A 20611-nucleotide genomic window follows, 5' to 3' on the forward strand; every position below is an offset into this window, starting at 1 on the left:
AGATCCCCTCTCAATCTCCTCAATTCTAGCGTGTACAAGCCCAATCTCTCCAATCTCTCTGCGTAAGACAGCCCTGCCATCCCAGGAATCAACCTAGTGAATCTACGCTGCACTTCCTCAATTGCCAGAATGTCCTTCCTTAAACCTGGAGACCAAAACTGTACACAATATTCCAGGTGTGGTCTCACCAGGGCCCTGTACAAATGCAAAAGGACATCTGATGCCTGTTGTACTCACTCAATTTAAATCTCACCCAAATTACACTTCACCAAGCATTACATTCCATCAACTCTTATGCTGGCACAGATTATTCACACAAAGTCCCAGCAGTGGGAGGTCTTGGAGTGCCATATCTGCACCAGGTGTGTCAAGATGCAGCTCCTAAAGGACCGAATTAGGGATGTGGTGGCCATTACAGAGGATCGGATGGCTCAAGGACAGGAATGGTTACTTCAAGTGCTGGGTTTTAGATGTTTAAGAAAGGACAGGGAGGGAGGCAAAAGAGGTGGTCATGTGGCACTGTTGATCAGAGATAGTGTCACGGTTGCAGAAAAGGTGGACGCCATGGAGGGATTGTCTACGGAGTCTCTGTGAGTAGAGGTTAGGAACAGAAGGGGTTAATAACTTTACTGGGTGTTTTTTATAGGCCACCCAATAGTAACAGGGATAGCGAGGAGCAGATAGGGAAACAGATCCTGGAAAGGTGTAATAATAATAGAGCTGTCATGATGGGAGATTTCAATTTCAATCACGATCGCAATTGAAAATAAGGTGGAAGTAATAACGCAATCGGAAAGAGGTGAAACGTCTTCGGTCATTGAAAAAGCATTAAGCTACAGTCGGTCAACGATCGGAACAATTTTAATGGAGCATGTGAAAAGCCCTGCCCCGATGAAAGCTACAATTATTACTAAGCAAAACAGTGGTTAAATTATTGAAATACGTATGTTTAAGTATTTTATATACATAGAAAGGTAAAATATGTACTATATACTAAGAAAAACGTTTGACTAACTGATGCTAAATAACACACGATGTACCTGTTCCGACTTCAAATCTGACTTAAAGACGGACTCAGGAATGGAACTCATTCATAACCCAGGGAATGCCAGTACTTTTAAGTCATTTCTAGATTACTTATAATACCTAATACAATGCAAATGCTATGTAAATAGTTGTTATACTGTATTGTTTAGGGAATAATGACAAGAAAAAACAGTCTGTGCATGCTCAAGCAACGAGTGCTGGAGAGAGAACTTCTGGGTTTTGGTTGAATTCACGCATACGGAATCCGAGGCTAAGGAGGGCCGACTGTGTAATATATTAGCCTTCATCAATTGTGGAATTGAATTTAGGAGCCGAGAGGTAATGTTGCAGCTATATAGGACCCGGTCAGATCCCACCTGGAGTACTGTGCTCAGTTCTAGTTGCCTCACTACAGGAAGGATGTGGAAGCCATAGAAAGGATGCAAAGGAGATTTACAAGGATGTTGCCCAGATTGGGGAGCATGTCTTATGAGGGTAGGTTGAGCGAACTCGGCCTTTTCTCCTTGGAGCAACAGAGGATGAGAGGTAACCTGATAAAGGTGTATAAGATGATGAGAGGCAATGATCGTGTGCATAGTCAGAGGCTTTTTCCCAGGGCTGAAATGGTTGCCACAAGAAGACACAGGTTTAAGGTGCTGGGGAGTAGGTACAGAGGAGATGTCAGGGGTAAGTGTTTTACTCAGAGGGTTGTGAGTGCGTGGAATGGGCTGCCAGCAACAGTAGTGGAGGCGGATACGATATGGTCTTTTAAGAGACTTTTAGATAGGTACATGGAGCTTAGTGAAATAGAGGGCTATGGGTAAGCCTACTAATTTCTAAGGTAGGGACATATTCAACAGAATTTTGTGGGCTGAAGGGCCTGTATTGTGCTGCAGGTTTTCTATGTTTCCGTGTTCCAGGTAACTAATAGGATGCCTATACGTTACTAAAGTGTACCTTTTTTCAACAAATGGGAACTATAAAATTGTACAAAAGCTTTACAGATTTTATTACAGATCACCCAGCAGCTACAGACACAGAGGACATTGTTACAATTGAATTTGTCCAACTGAAATGAAGAAGTTTCTGCATTTACTGCCAAACTGCAGGCATATATTTACCTTTGCTCCATACAAGTTCAGGGGTCATGACCTAACCAATTATAAATAAGCAGATGAAAGCTTAACAAAATTGAGTGTGATAAACGAACAGGACAGTACCTTTGCTCAAATGAAATTTCTGATTACTCAAGTTAGTTTTGACAACTATAGAGAATTCCTTAGATTGAAGTAAATACAGGAATTTCTCAGCCTGTAGGGAGGAACGTGACAAGACCATGTGCAATAATCAAAAAATTATGTCTGTTAAATGTGATACAAAGCAGGGAAAAGCAAACTAGCATGGAAAGCTAAATGGCTGACAGGCAGGAGGCAGGGAGCGTGCATAAAAGGAGCCTTTTCTGGTTGGTTGCCAGTGATTTGTGGTTTTCCTCAGGGGTCAGTATTGGGACTGTTACTTTTAACATTATTTGTCAGTGATTTAGATAATGGAATTGATGGCTTTGTGGCAAAGTTTGTGGAAGGTACAAAGATAGGTGGAGGGGTAAGTAGTGCTGAGGAAGCAACGTGACTGCAGCAGGACTTGAACAAATTGGAATACTGTGTTGATAACGCATTTTGGTAAAAGGAAAAATAGTGAGGATGATTATCTAAATGGAAAGAAGGTTCAAACATCAGAGGTGCAGAGGGACTGAGGAGTCCTTGTGCAAGACTCCCAGAATGTTAAGTAACAGTTTGAGTATGTGGTAAAGAAAGCAAATGCAATGTTGGCATTTCTTCTTATTCAATGCCCAAAGTGATGAAATCCAGTATGCCTAAAGCTTTCTTCACTACCCTTTCTACCTGTCACGTCACTGTCAGGGAACGGTGTATTTGTACTCCCATGTCCCTCTGTTCTGCAAGACTCCACAGGGGCCAAAATTTTCCAAAAGTTCTGCATCATCCATCCATGTTGTCCAAATAACAACACTTAGCACTTACAACATAGAACATGGAGCAGTACAGCACAGTATGGACCCTTTGGCCAATGATGTGCCAGTCAATATAATCCTACTCCATGAGCAACCTAACCCTCACTCTATACTGCTCAGATGCCTCTATTTTCCCTATCATAAGATCATAAGATATAGGAGCAGAATTAGGCCATTTGGCCCATCAAGTCATCATGCCTGATTCTTTTTTTCTCTCAGGACTAATCTGCCTTCTCCCCATATCTCTTCATTCCTTGACCAATCAAGAATCTATTAATTTCTCCTTAATATACATAAATACTTGGCCACAGCTACTTGTGGCAATGAATTGCACAGATTCACTACTCTCTAGCTGAAGAAATTCCTCCTCATCTCCGTTCTAAATGGACGTCCCTCTATTCTGAGGCTGTGTCCTCTGGTCTTAAGGTTCTCCCACCATAGGAAACATCCTCTCTACATCCACTCTATAAAGGCCTTTCACCTTTCAACAGGTATCAATTAATTTACCCTTCATTCTTCTGAATTCCAATAAATACAGACCCAAAGCCATCAAATGATCTTCATATAATAAGCTGTTCAGTCCTGGAATCATTTTTGTGAACCTTCTTTGAACCCTCTCCAGCTAGATACATCCATGTGTCTATCTAAGATCCCTTAAATGTCTTAAAAATTATCCAAATTAAACTCCACTTGTCATTTCTTGGTCCACTTACACAGCTGACCAAGATCAATCTGTTAATTCTGATAACCATCTTCACTGTATATGACACCAGCTATTTCAGTGCCATCCGCAATCTTCATCACTATCACACTTAGTCAACACAACTTGCTCCTGGTAGAGTGAATCACAAGGATAATGGAAGAGATAAGAGAATGGTTTTCAAAGGTTGCAGAGAGATTTAGGCCAGTTAGAAGAGTGGGCTGAAAGATGGCAGATGGAGTTTAATGTGAGGTGCTACATTTTGGTAGGAATAATCAAAATAGGAAATACATGGTAAATGGTAGGGCATTGAAGAATGCAGTAGAACAGAGTGATCTAGGAATAATGGTTCATAGTTCCCTGAAGGTGGAATCTCATGTGGATAGGGTGGTGAAGAAGGCTTTTGCTATGCTGGCCTTTATAAATCAGAGCATTGAGTATAGGAGTTGGGATGTAATATTAAAATTGTACACGGCATTGGTAAGGCCGAATTTGGAGTATTGTGTACAGTTATGGTCACCAAATTATAGGAAAGATGTCAACAAAATAGAGAGAGTACAGAAGAGATTTACTAGAATGTTACCTGGGTTTCAGCACCTAAGTTACAGAGAAAGGCTGAACAAGTTAGGTCTTTATTCTTTGGAGTGTAGAAGGTTGAGGGGGACTTGATAGAGGTATTTAAAATTATGAGGGGGATAGATAGAGTTGACATTGAGAGTAGGGGAGATTCAAACAAGAGGACATGAGTTGAGAGTTAGGGGGCAAAAGATTAGGGGTAACATGAGGGGGAATTTCTTTACTCAGAGAGTGATAGCTGTGTGGAACGAGCTTCCTGAAGAAGTGGTAGAGGCAGGTTCAATATTGTCATTTTAAGTAAAATTGGATAGGTATATGGACAGGAAAGGAATGGAGGGTTATGGGCTGAGTGCAAGTCGATGGGACTAGATGAGAGTAAGCATTTGGCACGGACTAGAAGGGCCAAGATGGCCTGTTTCCGTGCTGTAATTATTATATGGTTATATGGAATATCTACAAACATTGGGAAAATGATTAATTTTGGGACAGCTTGATGGAAACAGAGCATTGGAATGTGAATTCCTCCACAGACCAGCAGGGAAAAGTTACCATCATGAAGGGTCATTATTGTATCATGTCCAAGAATGACTTGTGCTTAGATTAAAAATTATTTAATTCAACCTCAGATCAGGATCTTATAGCTAAAGAAAGCAATACATAAAGCCATGTGGCATGAGCTGTCAAGGTAGATTTGGAGACATTCATGAGACCAGATTTGTAGCATTGTGTACAGCACTGGTCAAAACACCATAGGGAGTATGTGAATAAGCTAAGGAAGTATAAGAAATATTGATGAGGCTGTAACAAGATTCTGGGACTGTACTGCCTGCAAAAGAGATGAGAGGTGATTTTATTGAAATTTTTTTATATCATGATGGATGTAACATATTTTCTTACAGGAGTCTAAAACCAGATAGAAAGTGGAAAGATTTAAAGGGAATCTGAGTGGCCAGGTTTTCACACAGAAGTTGGGGGAATATGTAAATATGGAAATGGTGGAGACTGGTACAATTGCAACTTTGAAGTCCTGGTCGCCCCATTATAGAGAGGATGCAGAGGCTTTGGAGAGGATTATAGAGAGGATGCAGAGGCTTTGGAGAGGATTATAGAGAGGATGCAGAGGCTTTGGAGAGGATTATAGAGAGGATGCAGAGGCTTTGGAGAGGATTATAGAGAGGATGCAGAGGCTTTGGAGAGGATTATAGAGAGGATGCAGAGGCTTTGGAGAGGATTATAGAGAGGATGCAGAGGCTTTGGAGAGGATTATAGAGAGGATGCAGAGGCTTTGGAGAGGATTATAGAGAGGATGCAGAGGCTTTGGTGAGGATTATAGAGAGGATGCAGAGGCTTTGGTGAGGATTATAGAGATGATGCAGAGGCTTTGGTGAGGATTATAGAGAGGATGCAGAGGCTTTGGAGAGGATTATAGAGAGGATGCAGAGGCTTTGGAGAGGATTATAGAGAGGATGCAGAGGCTTTGGTGAGGATTATAGAGAGGATGCAGAGGCTTTGGAGAGGATTATAGAGAGGATGCAGAGGCTTTGGTGAGGATTATAGAGAGGATGCAGAGGCTTTGGAGAGGATGCCGAAGAGTTTTACAAGGATGTTACCTGGATTAGAGGGAACATGTTCTAAGGAGAAGTTGGACAAATTTAGAGTGTTTTTCTGGGAGCAGAGAAGGGTCAGGGGGAGACCTGATGGAAGTTTATAAGATTATGTGAAGTATACATGGAGAAGTCTGATTGCATCTCTTTCCCGAAGGCGAAATGTCTAATGCCAGAGGATGTGCATTTAAGGTGTGAGAGGGACAGTTTAAAGATGTGTGGAGCAAGGTTTTTTTAAGCAAAGGGTGGTAAATGCCTGGAACACACTGCCTGATGTGATGGTGGAGGTAAATACAATAGAGGCATTAAAAAGGTTCTTAGATATACACATGAATGTGCAGGAAATGGAAGGATATTGACATTATGTAGGCAGAAGGGATTAGTGTTGGTTGGCCATTTCTTACTCTTTTCATTAGGTTGGTGCAACAGCATGGCCTGGAGAGGCCGTTTCATTCCATAGACAATGCATGGATAGGAAAGGTTCAGAGGGATATGGGCTGTGCATGGTAATGGGACTAGCTCATGTAGGCAACCTGACAGCATGTGTGAGTTGGACCAAAAGGCCTCCACCTCTGCTGTAAAATGTATAACATTATGACATATTGATTTACAGTACTGTGCAAAAGTCTTAGGCACATATATATATAGCTAGCACTTTTGCACAGTACTGTTCTTGTCAACATGGAGTGGACTGCGAGTTTGTAAATCTGGCAGGAGCAAAGGATGTTGGGAATGGTAGAGTGGAGCGCCGCAGGACAGGTGGCAGAGAAAGCATGCCAGAGATGTTGGCATGGTGTGGATGAAGACACACCTAGCCCAAAAGGTATTATCTGATCTCAAACAATTGGTTTTTTGATGATTACAGAATGTCTCTCTGATGCTTCCTGCTCCCTACTCTCTTCTTTCCCCTTTTCTCAATTACGATTCCCCTCTCCCTGCCCCCTCCCCACTCTCAGTCCACAAAAGAGATCCATAACAGAATCAGGTTTATTATCACTCTCATATACAGTATATGAGGTGTGAAAAAGCGGTACAGTGCAAAACATAAAATTACTGCAGTACAGTGCAAATGTTTATGGCACCCTAGCTATAAATATATGCCCAAGACATTTGTACAGTACTGTACAAGCAACAGTAATCATTAAAAAATACATAGTTTAAAATAAATATATATCCATTATAGGCACAGAACCCCAAGAAAAGCAATCTTAGTCAGGAGGGAACTTACAAACAGAATTAGATCAAAGGAGAAGGCTTAGCACATTGTCAAAATGAGCAGTAAGTCTCACCTGTGTGAATATATCAGAAATCACTAAAGTAGGCCCAGGATATCAATAAGGAATGAGAAAGTAAAACATCAGAGTGACTGATACAAGAAACAGACTGGAAAACCTATTGTGGATGAATAACAAGGTAAAGATTAGCAAAGGTAACATGGCATTCTGCCAGAGACTTTAAAAATGTACTTGGTGCCTGTATTCACAGGTGTGGATGAAAGAGGAGTTAACAAGCATTAGGGTCAGTTAAAAATATGCAGAAATCAAAGGGGACAAATATCCTGTCTCAAAGAGGTGGCTGTGGAGATGCACTAGTTGTCAGAAAATTCCAAGAATTCTAGAATGATTCCCAATGATCGGAAGGTTACAAGTGTAACACCAGTTCTTGAAAAATGACAGAGAAAGAAAACAGTGGCAGAAATCCAGTGAGACATCAGGAATCAGTCACAGAGGAAATGCTAGAGCTGTGGCGACCCACTTTCTGCACAGGCAAACCGGCTCACAAATAGCCAGCGTGCGGGTAGAGACTTTGGTAATGCACTTCTGATGTCATTTCCGCCCGGAGAAGGCGGGCGCTAGGGATTAAATGCCAGCACCGCGAAGTTTGAATAAACTAGTCTCGAAACGACTTACCGACTGCGTGTCATTGTCTCTAGCTCTGTATGTAGTACATCGCTACATTGGTGACCCTGACGGTCCAAATGGGATTTGGACCAAAGATGACCGACTCTTCATCTGTCCACACAGTTTCGCTAAAACTGCTGACTTTCTGGATGCTGCGACCACACCTGTGGTTTAGCCAAGCAGAAGGCCAGTTCCAGATTCAGCAGATTTCCTCTGATTCCACTCGTTACTACCACGTGGTGAGTGCCCTTGACCAGGAGACGGCTGCCCAGGTTGTGGAATTCATACAGTCGCCCCCGGAAGAAGGCAAATATGAAACATTCAAAGCGCTGCTCATTGGGACCTTTGGCCTCTCACGGCGTGAGCGGGGTGCCCGCCTGCTTCACCTGGACTGTTTGGGAGACAAGCTGCCGTCACCATTGATGAACGAGATGCTGTCCCTGGCTGACGGACACAAACCCTGCCTCATGTTCGAGCAAGCGTTCCTAGAGCAACTGCCCGAGGACATAAACTGCTGCTGGCCGACGCAGATTTCAGCGACCCCCGGAAGGTGGCGGCCCAGGCAGACATGCTGTGGAAAGCGAAGACGGAGAGTGTGGAGTCTGTCGGTCAGATTACCGGGCCACGCGCCCAACAGCAGACCAGACCAGGCCCGGCAGGAGGCAGGAGTGAAGAGGACAGTGAAGAGTGGTGTTTCTACCACCAGCGGTGGGGCACAGAAGCCTGCCATTGTCGCCTGCCCTCCGAGGGCTAGGGCCAGGGCCAGCTGCCACTAATGACTATGGCGACTGGCCACCAGGACAGCATCTTGTACATCTGGGACAAACAGTCGGGATTCCGTTTCTTGTTCGACAACGGAGCGGAAATCAGCGTCTTGCCCCCAACGGGGTATGACGCCCACAACAGGAAGCCAGGACCCACCCTGAGGGCCACAAACGGCAGCACGATACGGACCTATGGCACCCACACAGTGCAGCTGCAATTCGGCGCCAGCCAGTTCACACTCCTGGGGGCGGACTTCTTGCGAGCTCACAGCCTGCTGGTCGACTTGCAAGGGAAAAGACTGGTACACGCCGAGACTTTTCAGACGTTCCAGAATCTTTTCCAAAGTAGACCTCGTCCGGGGATACCATCAAATCCCGGTGCACCCTGAAGACATCCCCAAAACAGCACTCATCACCTTGTTCGGCCTGTTCGACTTCCTCCGAATGCCATTCGGCCTGAAGAATGCCACACAGATGTTCCAGCGGCTAATGGATGCGGTGGGATGCAACCTGGACTTTGCATTTATCTATTTGGATGACATCCTTATAGCCAGCAGTAGTCGTCAGGAGCATCTGTCCCACCTCCTCCAGCTCTACACCCGCCTGAGTGATTTCAGACTCACGATCAACCCGGCCAAATGCCAGTTTGGTCTCGATACCATTGACTTCCTGGGCCACAGGATTACCAAAGACGGGGCAACACCTCTGCTCGCCAAGGTAGATGCAATCCGCCACTTTGCCCGGCCCAACACAGTCAAAGGCCTGCAGGAGTTCATTGGTATGGTGAACTTCTACCACCATTTCCTCCCCTCAGCAGCCCGTATCATGCGCCCTTTGATGTCGAGTAAAGGCAAGGACATTACTTGGGACGAGGAGGCCACGGCCGCTTTCGTTAAAGCCAAGGAAGCCTTGGCAGATGCCGCAATGCTGGTGCACCCCAGAACGGACGTTCCAACCTGGGTGGACGCATCTGACACAGCAGTCGGTGGGGTGCTGGAGCAGCTCATCAAGGGGTGCTGGCAACCCCTGGCATTCTTCAGCAAGCACCTACGACCACCCGATCTCAAGTACAGTGCTTTCGACCGGGAGCTTTTGGCGCTGTATCTGGCAATCCGGCATTTCAGGTTCTTCTTAGAAGGCAGGCCGATCACCGCGTTCACGGACCACAAACCGTTGACCTTCGCATTCATGAAGGTGTCCGATCCCTGGTCGGCTTGCCAGCAGTTACATCTGTCCACCATCTCCAAGTACACAACGGACATCCAGCATGTCTTGGGAAAGGACAACGTCGTGGCGGACACACTCTCCAGACCAACTATCTAGGCCCTGTCCCCGGGGGTGGACTGGGGAGGCGGAGGCACAGCAGGCAGACAATGAGATGCCCAGCTACAGGACCGCAGTCCCAGGTTTGCAGCTGATAGACTTTCTAGTAGGCCCAGGTGAGAAGACCCTCCTGTGCGACATGGCTACCGGCCAACCTCGCCCCATCGTCCTGACAGCCTGGAGGTGGCGAGTTTTCAACTCCATACACGGTTTGGTGCACCCATCTATCAGGACAACCGTCCAGCTGGTCTCCAGCAAGTTTGCATGGCACAGACTTCGCAAGCAGGTCAGTGAATGGGCCAGAACGTGCGCGCAGTGCCAAACAGCCAAGGTGCAGTGGCACACTAAAGCCTCACCGCAGCAGTTCAAACCCACCCACCGGAGGTTCGACCACATTCATGTGGATATCATGGGCCCCCTACCAGTGTCCCGAGGACCGCGGTACATCCTAACTATGGTAGACCGGTTCACGAGGTGGCCAGAGGCGGTCCCGCTCACCGACACATCTGCCGATTCCTGCGCCCGAGCACTGATTGCAACCTGGTAGCACACTTCGGGGTACTGGCCAACATTACCTCCGACAGAGAAGCCCAGTTCACATCCAGCCTGTAGTCGGCTGTGGCCAGCCTGTTGGGAATGCAACTACACCACACAACTGACTACCACTCACAGTCGAACGAACTAGTGGAACGCTTCCACTGTCACTTGAAGTCGGCTCTCATGGCCCGCCTGAGAGGACCTAACTGGGTGGATGAGCTTCCCTGGGTCCTGCTTGGAATTCGCACAGTGTCCAAAGAGGATCTGTACACCTCGTCAGCCGAGTTGGTGTACAGCACACCCCTGGCCGTCCCAGGAGAATTCATACCTGCCCCAAGGGGGCAAGAAGAAGAACCCGCTTCTTCAAGAAGAAGAACGGACGGACCCCTACCCATGTACCCAAAGACCTGCAGAACTGTAAGTTTGTGTTTGTACGAAGGGGCGGACACCGGGCACTGCTACAGCGGCCATACGAGGGGCCATTCAAGGTGATCAACAACAACAGGTTCACGTACGTTCTGGACATTGGGGAGAGAGAGGAGGTTTTCATGGTGGACCGACTCAAACCAGCCCATGTGGACTTGGTGCAGCCGGTCGAGGTTCAGGCACCATGGCACAGAGGCAGACCTCCCAAACAAAGGCTGATCCAGACTGTGGACTTTTGGGGGGTGTATCACCGGTTCTGGGGGGGGGGGGGGTGGTTATATGGCGACCCACTTTCTGCGCAGGCAAACCGGCTCACAAATAGCCAGCACGCGGGGAGAGACTTTGGTAATGCACCTCTGATGTCATTTCCGCCTGGAGAGGGCGGCGCTAGGGATTAAATGCTAGCGCCGCGAAGTTTGAATAATCTGTATGTAGTACATCGCTACAGAACCTTTTATTAAGCAAGTGGCAACAGAGTATATGAGAAGTAAAACATTTGGGTTGATGCCATGAGCTACTGAAAGAAAAATCAGGCTTGACAAATCCTTTAAATTGTTCATGACTAGAACTAGATAGGGAGAACCCATGGTGGTGCATTTAAGGTGCCGCACAAAAGACTATTAAACAAAATGTGAGCAGGAAGATTGGGAGCAAATACTGCTGTGGATTGAAAATTAGAGTGGAAACAGAGACTGAACACTCATGTCATTTTCAGGTTGTGGGTGTGAAGGGCTGATGCTACTGGGGTTTATGCATGGAGGTCCCAGCTGCTCCCCACTTGTATCAATAACGAGGGTGACATGCTAGGGAGTATTCCGGAGTTACGTGAATATAGCAGATATTAATTCAAACAAGAACCAGGCTTCTGTTCTTATTGTAAATGTAAATAAGTTCAGGAAGCTTGCCATTAGCCTGCAAGGTTTTTCCACAAACTAAGCAATTGTTTATGCAAGAGCCAAAGGTTAAGACAATGATGCTATATTAATTGGACCACATCAAACCAGGCAATATGTCTATGTTATGGCACCATTCTGACTTGAGTGCAAACTGACAGACTAGAAGGATGTTGTCACTTAGCATATAAAACATGGTCACAGGTACAGGCAATCAATACTTTTTGTTTACTTACCATATTTGTGTACTCAGAAAATGCCCTAACAACATTGATTTTGGGTGTCTCGCTCTCTGTCGTCTTGTGTTTAGAATATTTGTGTTAATTAGTTTCTCCCAAAGGTGTTTGGGTCTTCAGAGGTGCCTCATCAATTACAATGTGCTTTCACTCCGTCTCTCATTTGCTAACTCAAAGTATTGAAGTAAATAATATCATTGTAACTATTGAAATTGTATTGTATCAGCTACTGTTACCTTCGATCTTACGGGTGTCAAATGTGATGTGCCTTCGGGTTTGTGAGCCTCTACTGAGACTGTCTCCAGAATGATGCTGGCTTGTTGAGCTGAATAAATACTTCTATATCATCAGTTTCAGTGTCTCTCTGGTGATTTCAATCACAGTCTCAACTACGCCCTGTAGCAAGTTTGCTAATGACGCAAAGGGGGTTGTGAGAAAGATGCAGGCTGGTTTCAGGTGTATGTGGACAGATTAAGTGACAGATATGGCAGATACAGTATAACATGGAACATGTGAATGCATCATTGTTGCACAAAATATTGAAAAGCTGAGAATATATTCAATGGTGAGAGATCGAAAGATGATGGTGTGGAGAAAACTGGTCCATGAATCATTGAACATTGTCTTGCAACTATAATAGGCAAGACACTTTTTTTGTTGAACTTCATTGCTAGAGGATTTCAGTAAGTGAGCATTGCAATAAGTGAGTAAATGTTATTGAGGCTGCAGCTAGTGCAAAGTGTACTGGTCTGGCCTCCCTGCCCACAGAAGGGTTTATTTGTGATAGGGAAATGCAGGAGACATTTGCCAGATTGATTGCTGTGCTAGCAGGTTTGTCCTGTATGTGGAGAATTTACGCAGGCTAGATTATACCCTCGAGAGTTGAGAAGAATGAGAGGTGCACACTGAAATGTGTATCAATAATATTTCTCCTGGACACCAGACCAGAATATCACCCACTCATCAATTAGATGAAAGAAACTTCTCCACCCTTCAGGGATTGTCTACAAGAGTGTTGAGGCATATCAAGTGCTAAATATATTCAAAAAATAGTCAAAGATTTTTGGATGAAATATTTTGTTGAGAAAAATGATAACGACATGGCAAATGGCCCATGTTCCATTTGAATGGCAAAGCAAGAGGTCAGGGCTAAGTAGCCTCTAATCCTTTTGTTTTGATGGTGATTGTAAGAGAGGGAACCCCAGCTGCTTTCTGTAGTTGCCACAACTGGAACTGGTAACATCCTCAGTCGCAACAACAACCTTGCACTCAACATTAGCAAAACAAAGAAATTGATTGTGGCCTTCAGGAAGACACTTACCACTCCTCATTGAGGGGTCAGCAGTGGAAAGGGTGAGCAGCTTCAAGTTCCTGGGTGTCAACATTTCGGAAGATCTTCCCTGGGCCCAACATTTTGATGCAATTAAGAAGAGCGTACACTAACATTTATACTTCAATAGGAGTTTGAAGAGAGTTACTATACCACCAAAGGCTCTATTGAGCACCATCGAGAACATCTACATGAAGCATTGTCATGTAGATGTCATGAAGCAAAGTGGCATCCATCATCAGGGACTCCAACCACCCAGGACAGCTGCAGAGGGTTGCAAACTCAGCCATCTCCATCTCCAGCACTATCCTCTCTACCGGCGAGGACACCTTCAAAAGGTGATGCCTCAAGAAGGCAGCATCTATCATTGGCGACTCTCGCTATCCAGGACATGTTACTTCTCATTACTACCATTAGTGAGGGAGTACAGGAGCCTTAAGACACACGTTCAACATTTTAGGAGCAGCTTCTTCCCCTCTGCCATCAGATTGCTGAACAGTCCATGCACCCATGAACACAAACTCAATATTATGCTCTCATTTTTCACTACTTACACACACACACACATTTTATATATATAAGTGTGTGTATGTGTGTATAGATATATATCCCTTATTGTAACTTGTAGAATTTTTCATGTATTGTGAAGTATTCCTGATGCAAAACAACACATTTTATGACATTTGTCAGTGATAATAAACCTGATTCTGATCCCTTATGTTAACAGTCTTTAATGTTTGTCTTTTAAAGCCAATTAAGAATTACATACTGTACCATTGAGCTTTCCCCATCCGCTCACGATGCACGTGTAGTTATTTGGTAGTTCTTCACCCGCTAAAGGAAGGCATGATAATCTGATCTTGTCAGTGAAGACGACAGGCCAAGAGAGCTTTAATAAAGCTAAATCAAACCTACAAGCAAAAATGTGCAGCTTACATTCTGTTATATAGGCTTTCAGCTCTATTTCTATTTAGACAATGTGGGGATATTACTTACAGATCATTAAAAAGCACATACGGGCATTGTGTGTGGCAATAAACAAAGTTGAAAAGGATCAGCTGCCTACAGCTATTCACCAAAGTGCACAGGAGGCCATTCGGCTTATCAGCCGAATGGCAGATCCCAGGAGATCAACCCCAGTGTTACCATTCCCCCTCCAACCTTGCAGTTTACCGCCTCTCACCCTTGCTTGCCACTTTTGTCACCAATTTAGCTGAGAGGTCACTTTCACCACCAATTAACCTGCCAGCTCATCGTTAGGGTGTGGGAAAACTCACACAGTGACTGAGACAACATGTACACCCTGCACAGACAGTATGTGAGCTGAGGTGCAGGCCTGAGAGCAGTGAGACAGTGGGCTCCACTATCGCCGCACAGCACACAGAGTCAGTTACACCCCAAACAACTTTTCACCTCCAAATTTCCACGTCACATAACCTCGCAATCTAGCTCATTATGATCTTGCACCTTATTGTTTAGCTGCACTGCACTTTGTATGTAGTTGTTAGACTTCATTGTTATTGTACATCAATGCACTGTGTAAGGATTTGATCTGTATAAACTGTAGCAAGACAAGATTTTCCCTGTCATCTTAGTACATGTAACAATAATAAACCAATTCCAATTCATTTAAAACATCACTGTTCCTTTGTGGTTATAGAGAATCCCTGGACCTCTCCAGCCAATGACACCAAGTATCTTTATGAGAATAAGAGTCTGTCACACAAGGGTAACGGGAGAATAAACACAAACTTTACCAGCTTTCCCTCTCCATAACTGCACAATGAACAAAAAATAATAACGTCTATGATGAGACTCCCAAATAGAGATAGGGATCTCTCCTCTCCTATGCCAGATCCAATTTCTAAGGTCGGGAGATTAAATATCCAGGTTATGCATCCAGTGGAATCTAGTCCATCTCACTTTCCACCCCACATAGGGAGGAACGGTGTCGTTCCTCCTCTCCAACAGCACTGTTTCTCCGTGCACTGACATACAAGGAGGAAGAGAAATTGGATGCATGAGTGGAGGCTAAGTTATTTTAAAGGTGGCATGCAACTAAAGGGAAAGTAGCTGTGAATGAGAGAGAAAGGAATCCAAGACCACACAAATGCTTGTAGCTTGGCACAGGCCTGCTGGGCTGAATGGTCTGTTTCACTGTATAAGTCTGTACAGTCATCTTCAAAAGATCACTAGCTGCTGGGGAACAGAGGGAGAGACATCATGTGCTGCGTCAGTTTGCTAAGAGCTGCTCTCTCAGACTTCCTGTAATCAACTCTGAACAAACATGGAACGCTATACCCTCAGTGAATGCAAGTGTGAGAAGCAATGGCTGTGGTTCCATCGAACGCTAACATACAAAGTCAAGGTTGAGCATGGTGGGACTAACATTCTGAGTTGTGTATACTTTGTATGAAAATTGAAAGAGCTCAAGGCATGGATCAGCACAAGGAATTTTGACATTGCAGCAATTAGTGAGTTTTGGTTGCAGGTAGTGCATGACTGGCAGCTCAGTCTTCCGGGTTTTCATTGTTTTACGCATAATAGAGTGGAAGGGGTTAAAGGGGAAGTGGTAGTATTCCTAGTCAGGGAAAATGTCATGATAGTTCTCAAACAGGAAGGGCTCATCTGCTGAGGCTATATGGGTAGAACTGAGGAATAAGAAAGGGATGACCATGTTAATGGAATTATATTGTACACCATCCAATACTCAGTGTGATTTAGAGGAACAAATTTGTAGAAAGACTGCAGACTGTTGCAAGAAACATAAAGTTGTGATGGTAGTTGACTTTAGCGTTCTACATATTGATTGGGACTCCCATACTGTACAAGGGTTAAATGAGATAGTTTGTCAAATGTGTTCAGGAACACATTTGTGCATAGTAGGTCATGTTTAACAAATCTATTAGAGTTTTTTGAGGAGGTTACCAGGAAAGTGGATGAAGGGAAGGCAGGGGATGTTGTCTACATGGACTTCCATAAGGCCTTTGACACGGGAGGTTAGTTAGGAAGATTCAGTTGCTAGGTAGTCATAGTGAGGTAGTAGATTGGATTAGACATTGGCTCAATGGAAGAAGTCAGAGAGTGTTAGTGGAGGATTGCTTCTCTGAGTGGAGGACTGGTGACTAGTGGTGTGCCATAAGGATCAGTGCTGGGTCCATTGTTATTTGTCATCGGTATCAATGATTTGGATGATAATGTGGTAAATTGGATCAGCAAGTTTGCTGATGGTACAAAGATTGGAGGTGTAGTGGACAGTGAGGAAGGTTTTCAAAGCTTGCAGAGGGATCTGGACCAACTGGAAAAATGGGCTGAAAAATGGCAGATGGAGTTTAATACAGACAAGTGTGAGGTATTGCACTTTGGAAGGACAAACCAAGGTAGAACATACAAGGTAAATGGTAGGACACTGAGGAGTGCAGTAGAACAGAGGGATCTAGGAATACAGATACAAAATTCCCTAAAAGTGGCGTCAAAGGTAGATAGGGTGGTAAAGAGAGCTTTTGGTACATTGGCTTTTATAAATCAAAGTATTGAGTGTAACAGTTGGAATGTTATGGTGAGGTTGTATAAGGCATTGGTGTGGTGAACTACATATACCTGTCTGGACACGCCCCCCTGCTGACTGCTCCTGTGGCTCCTCCCATAGCCCCCAGTATAAAGGCGATTGAGGCCTGAGCCCTGCCCTCAGTCTCCAGGATGTAGTATGGTGGTCAATTACTGCTTGTTCTTTCTTCCAGTCAATAAAAGCCAATATCTCGCCTCACGTCTTGGAGAGTTATTGATGGTGCATCAATTGGTGAGGCCGGATTTGGAGTATTGTGTACAGTTTTGGTCACCTAGTTACAGGAAGCATATTAATAAGGTTGAAAGAGTGCAGAGAAGGTTTACAAAGATATTGCCGGGACTTGAGAAACTGAGTTACAGAGAAAGGTTGAATAGGTTAGGACTTTATTCCCTGGAGCATAGAAGAATGAGGGGAGATTTGATAGAGGAATATGAAATTATGATGGGTATAAATAGAATGAATGCAAGCAGGCTTTTTCCACTGAGGCTAGGGGAGAAAAAAAACAGAGGACATGGGTTAAGGGTGAAGGGGGAAAAGTTTAAAGGGAACATTAGGGGGAGCTTCTTCACACAGAGAGTGGTGGGAGTGTGGAACGAGTTGCCAGATGAAGTGGTAATTGTGGGCTCACTTTTAACATTTAAGAAAAACTTGGATAGGTACATGGATGAGAGGTGTATGGAGGGATATGGGCCAGGTGCAGGTCAGTGGGACTAGGCAGAAAAATGGTTCGGCACAGCCAAGAAGGATGTTCTATGGTTCTATGTAAAGTTTCCTTAACCAATACACAGAGCTCCCAAAAATGGAAAGTGTGATACTAGATCTCCTATTGAGAAATGAGGCAGAACAGGTGACAGAAGTTTGTGTAGGGGAACGCTTTACATCTAATGATCATAATGCCATTAGTTTCAAGATAATTATACCAAAGGGTTGAGATTCTAAATTAGAGAAAGGCCGATTTTGATGATATCAGAAACGATTTGCAAAGTATGGATTCTGACAGGTGTTTACTGGCAAAGGTGTGCTTGGTAAGTGGGAGGCCTTCTGAGGTGAAATTTTGAGAGTACGGAGTTTTTATGTTCCTGTCAGAATAAAAAGCAAGGATAACAGGTTTAGAGAACCTTGGTTTTTCCAGAGATATTGAGACCTTGGTTAAGAAGAAAGTGCATATCAGATATAGGGAGGAACGAGCAAATGAGGTATTTGAATGTAAGAAATGCAAGAAAACACTTAAGATGGAAATCAGAAGGACTAAAAGAAGGCATGAAGGAGTGAAGGAGAATCCCAAAGATTCTATGGATATATTAAGAACAAAAAGATAGTCTGGGACAATCTTGGTCCTGGAGACAGGGGAATGTGTGGTCCCATGGAGCCGAAGGAGGCAGAGAAATTTTTGCATTTGTATTTACTTGGGAGATGGACATAGAGTCTATATAAGAGAGGCAAAACAGCAGTAAGGTTATGGACAGTATACAGATTACAAAGTAAGAGGTGTTAGGTGTCTTGAGGCAAATTAGGCTGGGTAAATCTTCAGGGCCTGACAAGGTGTTCCCTCAGACCTTGTAGGAAGCTAATGAAGAAATTGCAGGGGCACTAGCAGAGATATTTTAAATGACTTTAGAACAGACTTGTCAGAGAATTTGAAGGATGGGTACTGTTACTCTGTTGTTTAAGAAAGACTCTAAGAAAAAGCCAGGAAATTATATGCCAGTGTACCTAACATCAGTAGTGTGTAAGTTTGTGGAAGGTATTCTAAGGGATTCGATATACAAGTATTTGGATGGACAGGGACTGATTAGGGACAGTCAATATGGCTGTTGCATGGTAGGTCATGTCTAACCAATCTTACAGAGTTTTTTGAGGAAGTTACCAGGAAAGTGGATGAAGCCAAAGCAGTGGATTTCACCTAGATGGACTTTAGAAAGGGTTTTGACAAGTTCCCACATGGTTGGTCAAGAAGGTTCAGTCACTTGGCATTGAGGATGAGGCAGAGTAAATTGAATTAGGCATTGTCTTTGAGGGTGAAGCCAGAGAGTGGTTGCCTCTCTGACAGGAGGCCTCTGACTACTGGCATGCCACTTGGTTCGGTGCTGGGTCCATTGTTGTTTGTGAGCAAACAAATCTGCCTATCACACCTTGCAGGTAATCAAATCTTACAGCAGGATCTAGACCAGATGAAAAAAATTAACTAAAAAGTTGCGGACAGAATTTAATACAGACAGGTGAGAGATGTTGTACTATGAAAGGACAAACCAGAGTAGGACGTAAATGGTGAACAGGGCACTGAGGAGTGCAGTAGAACAGAGGGATCTGGGAATACAGATCCACAATTCATTGAAAGTGGCAACTCAGGTAGATAGGGATGTAAAGGGAGTCTTTGCCACATTGGCCTTCATAAATCAAAATATTAAATACAGGAGTTGGGATGTTATGTTGAAGTTGTATAAGACATTGGTGAGGCCTAATTTGGAGTATTATGTGCAGTTCTGATCATTTACCTACAAGAAAGACATAAATAAAATTGAGAGAACAAGATTTAAATGAACTGAGCAACATTATCAAAAGGCATGAAGCAGTGCACCCTGATACCTTCCCCATCATTTTAGGGGATTTTAACCAGAGTCTTGAAAAAGTCTTTCAATAATTATCACCAGCATATTGCATGTGGAACCAGAGGAACTAACATACTGGACCAGTGTTTTCCTACTATCAAGATTGCTTATTGTTCCATCCCACGCCCACACTTTGAAAAGTCAGATCATTTGGCTGTACATCTACTCTTTGAGTATAGGCAGAGACTGAAGACAACCTTGACCAGTAGTGAGAACAAAGAAGGTATGGAGAAGGGAGGCACAGCAGTACTTACAGAACTACTTTGACTTGGTGGATTGGACTGCGTTCAGGGGTTCATCTTCCAGTCTGATTGAATACGTCACAGTTGTCACTGACTTTATTAAAACTTGTGTGGATGAGTGTGAGCCTACAAGAACGGACTATACATATACAAGTCAAAAACTGTGGATGAACCAAGAGATTCATAGTCTGCTGAGGACTAGGTCTGTGGTTTTCAAGTCTGATGACCCAGGACTATACAAGAAAACCAGCTACAACTTGCAGAGGGCTATTTCAAGAGCTAAGGAATAATTCCACATGAGGTTGGAGGTGGAATTGGATGCACATCAACTCTGGCAGAGTTTGCAAGCCATTACTTCCTACAAAGCGAAACCTAACATCATGAATGGCAGTGATGCTTCACTCCAGGTGAGCTCAACACCTTTGAAAGGGAGAATAAAACAACAGCTATTAAGATCTCTGCAACATCCAACTGCCAAGAAGGCCCACCAGCACTTTTACTTCCTGAGAAAGCTGAAGAAATTTGGCTTGTCCCCTAAAACCCTCACTAATTTTTATAGGTGCTCTGTAGAAAGCATTCTTCTAGGGTGCATCACAACCTGGTATGGAAGTTGTCCTGTCCAAGACCAGAAGAAGCTGCAGAAGATCGTGAACATAGCCCAGCACATCACACAAACCAATCTTCCATCCTTGGACTCACTTTACACTGCACACTGTCAGAGCAGTGCTGCCAGGATAATCAAGGACACAACCCACCCAGCCAACACACTTTTTGTCCTTCTTCCCTCCGGGAGAAGATTCAGGAGCTTGAAGATTCGTATGGCCAGATTTGGGAACAGCTTCTTTCC

The 20611-nt window shown here is 44.2% G+C and overlaps 1 protein-coding gene across 1 annotated transcript in view; it reads right to left on the reverse strand.

Annotated features, from left to right (window-relative positions):
• The window catches only part of LOC132381895 (proproteinase E-like), a 162894-nt gene that overhangs the window by 137352 nt on the left and 4931 nt on the right, over positions 1-20611 (reverse strand). The window contains exon 2 of the mRNA XM_059951606.1: positions 14120-14256. Coding sequence (XP_059807589.1) covers positions 14120-14256 — 137 coding nt within the window. The remainder of the gene's footprint in view (positions 1-14119; positions 14257-20611) is intronic.

This window comes from Hypanus sabinus, chromosome 27 (assembly GCF_030144855.1).
Source record: "Hypanus sabinus isolate sHypSab1 chromosome 27, sHypSab1.hap1, whole genome shotgun sequence".
In the NCBI taxonomy this organism is placed as follows: domain Eukaryota; kingdom Metazoa; phylum Chordata; class Chondrichthyes; order Myliobatiformes; family Dasyatidae; genus Hypanus; species Hypanus sabinus.